The 14,227-nt window shown below is 40.8% G+C and overlaps 1 protein-coding gene across 1 annotated transcript; it reads left to right on the top strand.

Moving 5' to 3' along the window:
• Window positions 1-10,635: 10,635 nt before the first annotated feature.
• LOC148155951 (uncharacterized) lies at window positions 10,636-13,933 on the top strand. The gene has a single exon (XM_088010647.1). It carries the CDS (start codon window positions 11,361-11,363, stop codon window positions 13,029-13,031), a length of 1,671 nt encoding a protein of 556 aa, XP_087866773.1. The 5' UTR covers window positions 10,636-11,360; the 3' UTR covers window positions 13,032-13,933.
• Window positions 13,934-14,227: the final 294 nt, after the last annotated feature.

Raw genomic sequence — 14,227 nt, 5'->3', positions numbered from 1 at the left:
CCGGCATCCACCAGCAGTGCCGTCAGGTGTCGGTTTTCCTCAGACACATATGTTTATCTGCCCTTCAATCGATAACTGATGAGGCTTCTTGGTTGTTTAAACGCTGAAAAGACAACAACACCTGGACTCCCGGAGCATAAAATAACATCTAAACCGCGCAGTCAGCAACACGTGAGCGATCCTTTAGTTCCAGCTCAGTGTTACACATGTCACAGCTGCGACCCGTTGACCCCTGTGCAGTACTGACCAAGAGCATGAGAACCACCAGTTTAATTTAATTTCCAGTAAAACAGATTACAGTGTTATCTTGAAGCTGGCAGTAATGTGAGTGAAGAAAAAAAAAACACACATCAAATCAACGCTAATGTAACAGAGGGTTTCAAAGGCCAACCGGGAATTGTAAGAGTAGTGCTTTCGCAGAAATGAAACTGAAGAGCAGAAACGTGGACTTCCCAGAGGATGACAGGAGCTTCTAGGCTTCTGACAGAAATTAAAATCCACAGAAGCCTTTTATGTCGCAACTTATCGCCTGTCTGTCTTTATTTGGCAGGCAGAGCTTTATCTATACGACGCCTATAAATGTAAATGATAAACAGATGTGTAAAATAGGCGAACCGAAGATGGAACATGACCATCTAGGGCAGCGTTTCTCAGTTCATGCATGATTGCATGACCTCCTCTGCATGCCACAATGTGCTGCAGAAGCATGTCAGCCACCCACGTATTCGAGTCAGGTGTGAGGCAGAAGGAGAACACCAAAAAAAAAAAAAAAAATGCAGGGCTGTGGTTCTTGAAAACAAGAATTGAGAACACTGAAGTAGAGTGAAATCAGTTTGCGTTATTAGTTTTATGCCTTTCAGGAGAAGAAACTGAGGTTTCAGAGTCGTCTTCATTCAGCCGGAGAAGATTTTTTCTTTTTTACCCATTCAGCTTCTTATACAGTCGAATCACTGCGTAAAGGAGTTGTACAACTGGATCTCACCTGCATAGTAGTGGCATTTTTAGCAAGTAAAACAGAAATAACAGTGGCTCCAAAACACAACCCTGAGGTTCGCCATGAAGACGAACTACTTTTATTAGGTTAAAAACAAACAGTAAGAAAACAAATGGAGACATGAGTGAAATTCTTATGCATGAGACAAAAACTAATTCTAGAATCGCATTTTAATGAAAAACATTATTTGGAAAAAAAAAAAAAGTGAGAAGAAAAGACCTTTCGTGCTAGAGCTGTGTAACATTTGAATGGGTTGGTGATATTTGTTTCATTACCACGTCCACAAAAGACATGTTTTATGTTCGCTTTCTTTTTGTTTTTATTTTTGTAGCGTTGTGCTGTTGTTTTTTGTGGGATCATTACAACACGCGGTGTGAACACACACACACACAAACCACTCAGTATGTCGGTGATCGTCAGGCTTGAGCTCAAGGAATCTACACAAACAAACCTTCAGGAGAAAATAATCCATCCTGTAATCTACTGAGCAAAGTAAAAGTTAACAACGGGAGCAGATGACTTGAAGCTGCTTTAGCAAAAACAAAATTTTAAAAGTGCCCTAGCTAACGGTTATGTTGTCCAGTAAACTGGTCTACAATTGCTTTATTCAGCCTTGCAATAACAAACAACACACTAACAATAACCATTTAAACCCATTTGTGTTAGATTATGATTTAAAATCTAACAGAAGTTGATTTTAAATCATTTTGACAATGTTTAAAATCTCAAACCAGTTTAAGATTTTAGAGCTTGAGAATGTTGTACACACCAGAGCTGCTTTGGGAAACACCCTGCTGTCTGTTTACATTGGCACACATTGAAAAAAGAAAAAAAGAAAAGATGAACGCAAAATAAATCACAAAATACAAACACACAATGAGATAAGATCCTACAGTAGTTCTCTTTGCTAATGTCATGGCAGAGAGCCACTGTGCTGCTGTGTGCAGTAGGGCTGGGTTGCCAAACGTCCTATAAAAGCAGAATAATCCTTAAATCAATACTAAATGGGATTCGTCCAGCTCCTCTTGAACATGGCATTTTCTTGACAAAACTTTTCTGTCATCTGTGCCTTCCAAATTCAATTTTAGATGTACAGACTTTAATATTCACAGCACATCCACGTTTATGTGAACCTGCAGAGTCGAGAGCAGATATGTATTTACACTGTATTTATGTAAACACACAAATACATTGTATGTAAAAAAAAAGAACCCATAGGCACATTTCCCCCTCAGCTTCCAAGCTTCATTGTTATAAAACTGAGCAAACAGACGTAGTATTGGTTACTATCTTACTAAAACAGGACTGAGTTTGCTTACTGTCCGACGGCGAGTAAAAAACAAAAGTTCTCCTTTCACAGTCAGTGCAAATATTTAGTTTCAGCTGCACACTGGCTTTAGTCACAATAGCAGTTGAGAAAGAGGCCTTTCATTAGGAATGCCATGTTTCAAAACCTTCAAAGCACAAAAAGAAGGGAGAAAAAAAAGAAAAAACAGAGTCAGTGCGAGAGTTTCCAGAGGGGAGGAGACGACGGAACCGCCTTTGCTCCACAATCATGAGCGACTGTGTTGGCTCATAACTCATGGTTTAACCCTGAGTGCCTGAGAGGAGGACAGCAGAGGCTCGGCTGCGTCTGGAGGAGGGAAGAAGTAAGAACATTTCAGGACTGAAAGATGTGCAAAATAGTTCTGCCTTTACTTCTACTGTGACATTTCTACGCTCTCTTCTCTATAGCTCACACCACAGTTCTTCTACAAGACAACCAAAGTTTATAAAAGATTAGATAATTTGTTATTTTCCATTGTGCGAACGTACAATGTAGAAGCATTGCAAATTTGTATATTGCACACTTCAAAAGAAAGTATTCATTGGAATAAATCATTAAAATAAAAACTCAAACGCCATGTGTCCTGGGTGAGTACGGTCCACCGGAAAGTTGCGTCGTGACAGAGAGTTCTGGTCATTAAGGGAGGGAAGACGGCGGCTGATTTTTCTTTAGGGTGGTGTTGATGACCAGCGTCAGAAGGCGCCTCCTAAACGCTGCAGAGAGACAGACGTCTGTCTGTCGGTCTTGGTCATGTCAGGCCTCGTCACACTGGCAGAAGAGCAGCTCACAACAGGCAGATGAACAAGTTGGAGCGTTTCTTCTTCTTCAGCAACGGGAATCAAGCACAACTTGAATGGCAAGTGGTTTACCAGCAGAATCCTGACCACACACTCCTCTGTTCTACTCCTTCCTGTTCATCTACATGAAAAACACAAATGTTACTCTCTGTTCCCCATTCCATAAAAGGTTTCATCACATGCTTATAATAGGTGCTACTGATGCATTTGACAACTTGTTTCATTTCATACCACTATTATGACATGCTAGGTCTAGCCCTTTTAGAACACACCTTTATTTCACATTTCACCGTTTATCATACGATCGCAACTTTCTGTAGGAGGAAACGTCTGGATGGCTCTCTGTGGGTCAGAGTCAGTCTGACTCAGAAGTGGTGGCAGACAGGGGTTTCGTCTGCATTATTTCCCAATGGCATTGTGTCTTCTTTCACCACTAAAAGGAGAAACCCGATATGCAAAGTGTGAAAAGAAAGTCAAGTCAATTTCAAAGTGCTTCACATGATCAAAACAAAACACAGCAGCCAACCATGAAACAAGAAACCGACATAAAATTTTCCTCAAAGAATAATCACCATCAAATATGCTCCAAATGCAGTCGTCAGTGTTCCAGTTATTAATCTAACGCAACTCTAAGCAACTGAGGGTTTAGCTTTAATTTAAAGAAGCTCAGTGTTTCGGCTGCTTTTCAGTTTTCTGGACATTTGCTCTGGATTTGTGCTGCACAGAAGTTGAATGCAGTTTACAATCAACCAAAAACGGACATTTTGCAATTTTTCTCGATTGTTTTTGTGCAGCTGCCGACTCAAGGTCCCCGATTTGAAGATGGCTAACGCAGATAGTAACACAGGGGCCTCTGGTCAAAGTGACACAGAAGGTTTTAACCGTGACGAAACATTTAAAAACATGAAATGGAAGCAAATATTGCATCCAGCTATCACGACGTGTAGCCAAGTGTCTGAGCTGTTCCAGTCGGTCGTTGCACCATGGTAACATATTGCATTGCTTTCAGTCCATTTGTTATGTTTTGTTAGGCTGAAAAAATGAATCCAGAATCAAAAATGCTTTGATGCAAATTTGATTGATTTCAGGACATTTTCCCCCCCAACTCTGGCTGAAATCTTAAATGCTGTACATATTCCAGTAATTACCAAAATAAAAATGAGTAAAGGCTTGAAATGTGTAATAATTATCAAAGAAAAAAAAGAATAATTTTGATATTTAGAACTGAATCACTAAAACAGACAAACTGTTTGACGATATCTGAATTTACTTATAGAAACTTTAGACAGAACTGAATCTGATTCGGATCCTTATTTTTGTCACATGCAGCCTGACACAAATGCACAATTTGTTGTTGAAAAGGTTGATGCACAGAGTGTTTATAATGTGTGTGTTTTCACATATTTTCATGTTTGTTTTTCAGCTGTTTGTTTATTATTTCACCCACTTTACCTGGACTGGACTGAACAGAAGCTCCTTGAGACATTTATTCGCCTCGTCCTCCCCAGATGACGTCCGTCGACACCAAGGTAACCTGACCTTTGATAAGTACGAGAAAAATAGACGTGTGTTTAAACCAGCATGTTATAAATGCAAGTTCCTCCTCAGTGACAGTAAGTGAATGATTTGTGGTTCAGAAAAAAAAAAAAAAAAAAAAAAAAAAAAATATATATATATATATATATATATATATATATATATATATATATATATATATATATATATATATATATGGAGTTGTTTTTGCGAGAGGATTCTTGGCACCTCTTTGGGTCAAACTGGCCTGACACCTTTCCTTCACAAAGTTGGACCAAATATGATTTTGATGGATGCTGTTTGGACCGATGAGAACAACAACCTGGCTTATTTGGCATTTCTGAAATGGAGCACATGTTGAGGTCAAGAGGTCCCGAATATTTTCAAGGAAGTCCAACACACACTCAATGTAGGGGGTGCCAGGATCCTGACATAAATCAAGGGTAGCAATGCTATTGGTCGAAACTTTCCAACTTACACCAGTAAAGATGAGATTGTATAAAAAAGGGTGATGTTCAGAATATGAGGAGATTTTTGTTTTTTTTGTACTGATGAAGCTGTAAGACGAATCTGTGGAAGTCTCCCAGCTCACCTTGGCCTAAAAGCAGCAAAGAACTACATCTCTGTGCGTTATTTCTTTTACTTATATATTTGAGAGTTAAGCCACCTTTCAGTTCTCCGTCACTCCATGTTTGGTTCTGGTTCTGGGGTTGTAGAGTAGACTAGAACCAGAAGACCTGAGAGGTCTGGATGTTTGAGACACTGACGATGGATGTTTGATGTATTGTGGTGTTTTGTTTTAATCATTTGGGGGGAAGCTCCAAGTAGAGCTGCTACTCTTCCACCTTAGAGCGAGTCAGCTGAGGTCACTGCATGCTGGGCTCATCTTTCGAAGGTTTTCTGGGTACCATCCTCTAGCAGAAGGCCCCTTCAGTAGACCAAGAACTACCAGCAGGGACTCGATTTTCACTTTATGATCACCCAAAAGGAGCTTAGATCTTTGTCCCTTTTCCACCTGACCTCATAGAAGCAAAACACAAAAGATGACTTTTCCCTTTGCCCAACGTTTTGAGGCAGAAGGTTACCCTTTCTTTGCAGTCCATCCACCTCTAAAACAGGTGGGTGGGAACTTAATCTGATGAGGGAAGCTTTTCTAAACAGGTTTTTCTTGCCTTGACTAAAATGAGCAGTGTGGGAAAGACGTGTTTGTCTGACACTCAAAGTGAAACTTGCACAGTTCTGGCCATTGAGGTTTCTGCTCAGGCCTGCAACACAGAGCAGGGAAAAGGTTGAAGCTCTAGGCAGAGCTTTGTGGCCCCTCACTAACCACATGTCTCAGCGGTATTAGGTTTCTACCAGGACTGCATTGCTTGGCCCGCAGCAGCCCTGAGTGATAGTGGTGGACATTGTGCTTGTTGGCAGCACACAGACACAGCTCGGCATTAAGTACTGCACTACAATACTTTCTATTTAAAGACAGTTTTGTTTGCATTGGCAGTGGTTCAGGTTTAAGTCGCACAAGGAACTTGGTGAAGAGGCTTTTTGGAAACATTCCAGAAAGATTTTAGTTGATCAGCTGGTTTCTTATGGTGTCAGGAAAAAAAAACAACCTCTAATTAAATGGCTGATTAGATCTCGTGGTTAAGGTGTTAATGAGAAAAAACTGCTTATCTGTGTTGCTATTTTTGCACATATCAAATCAAATCAAATTTTATTTGTATAGCACATTTCAGCAGCGAGGCATTTCAAGGTGCTTTACATAATTAAAGAAGAAATAAAAACAGTATGTGACATTAATAGATAGATGAAAAGTAAAGACAAACACATTAAAAACATCGAAGACATCAAAACCCACACTCTAACCCTAATTTAGCCATAAGCAACTCTAAACAGGTGGGTTTTAAGTTGAGATTTAAAGGCACCCAGTGTTTCAGCTGTTTTACAGTTTTCTGGAAGTTTGTTCCAAATTTGTGGTGCATAGAAACTGAAAGCTGCTTCTCCTCAGAGGCGGAGGAGCGTATGCCATACCCAACGTATGCAACGCATAGGGGCGCAGCACCAGAGGGGGCGCCAAAACCCCGTCTGGAGGGGGCGACGCACCGATTATGTTTTCCCATACACTTCAGCGCGCCTCAAGCTCCTTCACCTCTCGCACATAACGAGGTAAATGTAACGATTTTTACACTTCACGTATCGTCGCCTCGGAGGGGGGGTCGGGGGTGGGGGGGTGAGCGTCGCTCCTTCAATCCGACGTTCCTTCCCTCGGGGGATGGGGGGGCGCCGATTTATGTTTTCGCATCCACCTGAATAATGTGCAGTTGCGCCACTGCTTCTCCTCGTTTGGTTCTGGTTCTGGGGATGCAAAGCAGACCAGAACCAGAAGATCTGAGGGGTCTAGACGGTTGGTACAGCAATAACAGATCTTTAAGGTATTGTGGTGCTAAACCGTTCAGTGATTTATAAACTAACAACAGTGTTTTAAAGTCTATTGTCTGAGGGAGACAGTGTAAGGACTTTGGAACTGGTTCTTCCTGGTTTTAGTGAGAACAGCAGCAGCAGCTTCTGGATCAGCTGCAGCTGTTTGATTGATTTGTTTGTCAGACCTGTGAAGACCCCGTTGCAGTAATCAATGCAACTAAAGATAAATGCATGGATGAGTTTCTCTAGATCTCGCTGAGACATTAGTCCTCTAATCCTGGAGATGTTCTTCAGGTGATAGAAGGCCGACTTTGTGACTGTCTTAAAGTGGCTCTGAAGGTTCAGGTCAGAGTTCATCACTACTCCCAGGTTTTGGGCTGATCGCTGGTTTTCAGTTGTAATAACTGAAGCTGCGCATTGATTCTAGTTCGCTCCTCTTTAGGTCCAAAGATGATAACTTCAGTTTTGTTTCTGTTCAGCTGGAGAAAGTTTTGGCACATCCACACATTTTTCTGTTCTAAGCATCTATTCAGTGATTGGATGGGTTCAGAGTCACCTGGTGAAATCGTGATGTAGAGCTGTGTATCATCCGCGTAGTTATGGTAGCTAATCCTATATCCTGTTATAACCTGAGCCAGTGGGAGCATATAAATATTGAAAAGAAGGGGTCCTAGGATTGAACATTGGGGTACCCCACATGTGACCTTTGACCCCTCCGATGAGAAGTTTCCGATTGAAACAAAGAAATCCCTGTTCTTTATGTAAGATTCAAACCAGTTGAGCACTGGACCGGAGAGTCCGACCCAACTCTCCAGTCGATTCAGTGCACATATGCACACAAACTGGACACAGACCACGAAGTTTAGCTGACTTACTGGTAAAGTGCCATTGTTTATGCCTTCTAAATAAAGAAATAAATAAATAAGGTGTTTTCACCTGATAGGCTGGCCAACTCGGTTTGATTGGGGACCAAGATCACAACATTTTGAATTGTTTGCTTTCACGTTGCACTGTGCCAAACCAACCAAGTCCTTTGAAAAATCTGTTTACCCCCTCGACTAGAGTGGCACTGCACCAAGGAAATGACACAAAATATCTGAAGAAGACACCGAGTGCAGCTTCACACAAGGAAGAAGGTGTTTCCTCAGAGATTGAGTAAGAAGCTACGATGCTTATCAGCAGGGGGAGGGACTATGAGTAAAACTGCTGATTTTCTATGTCAAGAGGAACCAGTTGAGGTGGCCTGACCATCTGATTAGGATGCCTCCTGCATGGACGCCTCCCTGGTGAGATGCTCCAGGCACGTCCCACCCAGAGGAGACCTAGACGAGACCCAGAGGAAGATCCAGGATACCCAGGATGCTATACTCCTCAGCTAGCCTGGGGATGCCTTGGGATTCTCCCAGAGGAACTGGCTCATGTGGGTAGAGAGAGGAAAGTCTGGGCCTCCCTACTTAGGCTGCTGCTTTGGAAATTCAACTCTGGACAAGTGGAAGAAAATGGATGGGTGGATGAAATTGTGTGTTTAGGTGTTCAATTGTTCAAGCATTACAATTAACCTGCTAAGTTCTCCTCTTGCTTAATATGTTGAATCTTAAAAATACCATGTGGGAACAGTTGTAAGCTGTCAGAATCACAACGTGTTCCCATCATTCAGCCACATTTAGGCCTCCTGTTTGTTGTTGTTGAGGTTTTGCTAATAGCTCTAAACAGTCCTGACTTGTCAGGATCGTCTGAGCTCTCGAGGTGTTTCTAAGCTTCTGCCAGTGAGTCATGAAGCAACTTTACACTTCATTAGGCTTCAAGAATGCTGACGATGTTAAACCCTGTCAGACACTAATGCACTGACTTTTTAAACATATTTTACTCCTTTAATTCACCTCGCTCCTCACACTGAACCTTTTTAAGTGTAAATCACAAGTTTTTCTCACTGCTAACACACTGAACTCTCCGCTCTGTTCTGTCAGATCAGCATCGGTCCGGGTCCTCCTGCTCCCCTGATCCCTCGCCCACAGGTCCATCACATGTGAGTGGGAGTCAGCAGTCAGACAGGGGAACCCCATAACACTCTACACATAACAATGATCACAATGCAACTTATAACAAATATGGACACCAGCAGAACTAAAATACAGAATCGTTAAAATGCTACGACAAAGGTTGATTGAAGGTCCATCTTGTGAACCATCAGTTGGCAACAATATGGTCTATATAGCCAGAACACAACACAATGTTACATTTCTGAGAACTGATGAACAAGTATCTGGACAGAGTGAACAGCCAGAGAGAAGAAGAGTCAGAAGAGGCTGAGGACATCTGCCAGTTTCCATCAGTCCAACATCAGGATATGGCTGCAACCCACAACACGATGCTGATGGAGGTCCTCCTCCCACCCTACTGTTCATTCCTTAACCCCACTGAGGAACCTTTGTCAGCAAATTAAAATGTAATGTAATTATGTAATTTCTACAGCACTGTACAGTTTTCCATGAGGAGATTGTCCTGTGGTTCCTTTTCTACTTTTTTTGTTCTCTGCATTTCTGTCTTTTCCTTTCTGAATCACCGTGGCATGGTCCATCAATAAATTACAGCAAAAGCATAAATGTGACTTTTGTAGTCTCTTCCTATGACTAATCAATTTGACCATCTTATCTGTACATAGAGAAACTATAACTTATTATTTTGAGTCGCTGATATGTTAACTGACAGAATTTTGAGAGCTGAACTAAGGATTTTTCAAGCTATTTTTGCTGTTTCTACAAATTGTTTTGAGAAATGTGTTTACTGTTTTGTAAATGCCAACAATGACTTGAGAAATGCACCAAAAGTGACTGAGAAAAACTAGCATAGCATAAATTGTCTTAAAACTATTTGTTTGCCTGTATGAAACGTGTACACATTTACAGCTTTGTTTCTGCTAGCTTGCAGGAAATGTAACTTACATAAATGGTTGAAGACAACTTATTGGCCTTCATGACACTCAGATAAATGGTGAGTATCTATTTCATAAATTGCCAAAAACAGTTATATTTGTAACTTTTAAAGTCAGTTTGTGTATTGAAAGATGGACATAAGATTGTTTAACATGTTATAAGGGTTCTCTCTGTTTAGGGACATATATTTGAAAAAAGAAGAGGTGCTCTTGCCAAACAATGAAGGTTTACATTTCATTCATAAAATGCAACATGTTTGTGGAATGAAATCCAGACAACACAGAACAAACGGCTCCAGGCACCTTCAAAACATCCATAGAAATACTTACGTTTACCTTTATTTCATGTCCTGATTTGTTCAATGTTTTTCCACTTTATTTGGTGTTTATAATTCAGTTTCATTTGTAAAGGGCCACCTACTGGCACGGCCTGGTATTTTCTAACTGAGCTCATGGCAAACATGTTTTCATGAGGAAATGACTCCTCATGAACATGGAATTATAAAAAGATATAAAGCTCAAATCTAAACAACTGATGTTGATATACACACCAAATAAGGGATGTTCACTTTAATTTATCAACCCTTTGTTTTGTTTTTTTGGTGGCGGAGGGTAAAGTTTTTATCAGCCTCCAGTACCTGCAGAAACCTGGACAGCCTCCTAAACTGTTATTTTATAAAATCACCTCTGATACTCCCAGTCATTTCAGCAGCAGTGGATCAGAGCCTCAGTTCACTCTGACAATCAGTGGAGTTCAGGCTGATAATGATTATTACTGTATGGGAGTGTATTTAGTAAATGATGACAACGTGATCACACAGTGATTTATAGTCGTACAAAAACCTCCTTCAGTCTGACTGAAGGCTGCAGGGGCAGAGAAATGATGAGAACTGGTTCAGTGAAAACATCACTGAAGTTACCAATAACACCATCAAATACCTAAAGTTCAAATCACCAACTATAGATTATTTTATAAACACAGATGTTGGAATTAGTTTTATAAATATGGATTCTCAATAAGTGTTCTGGTGCTTTCCCTCACCAACACTAAAAGCCTTAATTTTTTCCTAAAGGCTTTTTCATGTGCAGGTTTCTAAAACGTTTTATAAACTTTAAAGAAATGAAGATGAGACGACATTTGATCAAGAACATGAACGTTGAAACACAACAATAAATACAAAGGGACTATTTTGAATGTAAACAAGAATAAAGAGTAAGACATGTGGTGGTGGAATGATGTCACAGCACCAGCAAAGGAAGATTCTGTGATGTCACTGGCGATGCAGTCTGTGATGTCATCAACTGCAGAATTGTATGTAACACAATTCTGCATATTTTTCATTGCTTGCAATATCGATGACTAGTTCAGACGTGCGCAAAGCTCTTTTGGATCAACCTTTCACGAAGTTTACCATCAACGATTTTAGTGACTGCAGTTCAGAGAAAATGTCTGATTATGCACAAAGATGCCACAGTGGAGAGATGGGGCCCCATCACTCCACGGCAATGGGAGTTCAGGAAAACCCAGAAGGCTTGTTTGCTGCTGCACACGACGCCTTACTGGAGGAAATTCACAGACTGAGCTCCCTTCTGGAAGAGGAGATCGCCGGAAGGGTTGAAGACAACCGGAAAATGGTTCACTTGGAGGAAGAGCTGGAAGAGACCAAACGAGAACTAGAAAGGGAGAAAGCGAAGGGAAATCAGCTGATGAGTAGATATGAAATGGATACAATGGTCTTACAACAGCAGGTAGAAACATACCAACAAAAAATGAGAGAAAAGAAAGAGACGTGTTGCCAGGATAGAAAACACCGTGAACTACAGCAAGAAGTTGAAAAGCTTCAACAACAGATCAGTCAAGACAGAAACGATTTTCTTAAGAAATCAGGGGAGAACAAGACGATTATTGATGAGACAAACAAAGAAATAAAATTTCTGCAACGTGAGAAGAGACGTTGGCAACAAAAATTTGATCAAATGAAGCACTCATTTCATGAATTTATTGCAAAATATGAAAGCGACACTACTAGGCTAAGTCAAGATGTTGAACATTATAAGCAGCAGGTGAGACTAGAAAAAGACGCCAGTTTAGAGAGAGAGAAGGAAAGACAGCAGCTCATAAACAAACTTAGAGCTGAGAAGGAAGAGGGGTTCCAGAAAATGGCAGGAGAAATTATAATTCTAAAAAAGAGGGAGAAGTACATCCTTAATGAATTAGATCAGGTACACTGTTTTTATGATGAGCTTAGCGATAGATATGAAATAGATATCATAGAATTACAGCAGCAGGCGGAAATCTATAAACAGAAGGCAAAGCAGGGGGAAACAGATCTTTTAAACAGAGAACAAGAACAAAAACTTATGGAGGAAAAACAGCAATCTGCTCTGGAGCAAATCAAAAAACTCCAGCAGAAAATGTTTCAAGAAAGAAACGCTTATTTGGAGAAATCAGAGAAAGATAAGGTGATTCAGGATAATCTGATAGCAACAAATACCTTACAAGAAAGTAAAATAAAAGAAATCAAATTCCTGCAGGAGAAGGAAAGTGAAGCCCAGGCCGAGTTTGAGAAAATGAAAGATTTGTACCAGGACTTAAATCATCGATATGAAACAGACGTGACTGCGCTAAAAGAGGAGGCCAAAAAATACCAGCAGGAATTAAGATGTGTAAAAGAACAATTAGAAAAAATAAAAGACACTCTGAGAGATCTGACAAATGAGAAACAGATCAAAGTTTTCCAGGAGGAGGAGGACATTTCTCACAGCGCAGTCAACGTGGTTAAAGGATCGAATAAAGAGGTGTCTTTGGAGAAGGAACTGCTTGGAGACCCTTTACCGGGTTGTTCAACAGACCCAGAACCCAAAGATGAGACAGAGACCCTAGAAAAAAACGTCCCAGAAGATTTAGAAAACGGAGAGAACAACACTACAGAGGACGGCAAGAAGAAAAAAACAAAAACTTCCATTTGGAAAAAAATCCGCAACACGCTAGGGTTCAAAAAGTCCAAAAAAGAAACAAAGGGGTGAAGAAAATCATAGTGAAAATCATAGACATAGTGAAGGAGTTCGGATAAAAATCCGAAAAATCAAATAGAGGTTGTTGACTGGGCGCCCTGCGACCCTCCGTCAAGAGGAAATTTAAAATGTTTCCTCACCCCCACAGACAAACTAGATCAACCCAATTGGAAAAAACATGGGCAGCACGGTGGCGCAGCGGTTAGCGCTGCGCCTTCACAGAGGCGGTCTGTGTGGAGTTTGCATGTTCTCCCCGTGTCTGCGTGGGTTTTCTCCGGGTGCTCCGGTTTCCCCCACATCCCCAAAACATGTCGGTCAGGTCAGTTGGTCACTGTAAATTGTCCCAAAAGAGTTTAAGAAAAATGAGTTGAATTCGCCGTTTGTTCGCCCTTTTCCCTTCACTGTTTCAGTGGAAGACGGCACAACACTCGGCTCAGAAGGTCCAGGGAGCAATTTAACATTAAAACCGTGTAGAAAAGGGAAAAAAGAAGAACAATCCATATGAAAATTATGAATTTAGTCAGAAATCATTTCCATTACAGGAAGAAATCGATTCGTAGATGAATACTTTGTGTTGTTGAGCTTATGTGCTGTCTGCTTGTAAAAAAAGAGAAAAAAACCGAAATAATTCAGTTTTTTTTTTACCAGCTTTATAATAAATTATGTTTTGTTTAGGATGTTACTTATAGGTTTTGTTTGTCAACCTGGGTTTAATTCCCAGTCCTGGGGAATCTGCTGCATGTCACTCCCTTCTCTCTCCCCCCAATTTCCTCTTCATCCAATAACGGCCTAAAAACTTTATTAGAACCTAAAAAACTTTGTTAAAAAACAACTAAAAAATACATTTCACTTCACAAGTGGACCAAAAGTCAGAATATGCTCACCACCACATTGTGCTCGTTTCCTCATGTTAAAATTTCTCTCTCTCTCTCTCTCTCTCTCTCTCTCTCTCTCTCTCTCTCTCATTCTTACATAAATTAATAGGTTACTAAATACACACACACACACACACACACACACACACACACACACACACACACACACACACACACACATCCCCCCCATGGGCTGCCACCTTATCGTGGTGGGGGGGTTTGAGTGTCCCAGTGATCCTAGGAGTTATGCTGTCGGGGCTTCATGCCTCTGGTAAGGCCACCCGATGCAGACGGGTCCTAGGTGAGGAACCAGACCAAGTGCAGCCCAAAGAT

This window comes from Poecilia mexicana, unplaced genomic scaffold (genome assembly GCF_051168715.1).
Source record: "Poecilia mexicana isolate PSO_F unplaced genomic scaffold, ASM5116871v1 scaffold_12, whole genome shotgun sequence".
NCBI lineage: Eukaryota > Metazoa > Chordata > Actinopteri > Cyprinodontiformes > Poeciliidae > Poecilia > Poecilia mexicana.
Note: the sequence above shows the minus strand (reverse complement) of the source record. Positions and strands in the feature narration are given on the sequence as shown.

Excerpts from the sequence above, each read along its gene's own strand:
- LOC148155951 (XM_088010647.1), top strand. The coding sequence starts at position 11,361 with ATGACTAGTTCAGACGTGCGCAAAGCTCTTTTGGATCAACCTTTCACG.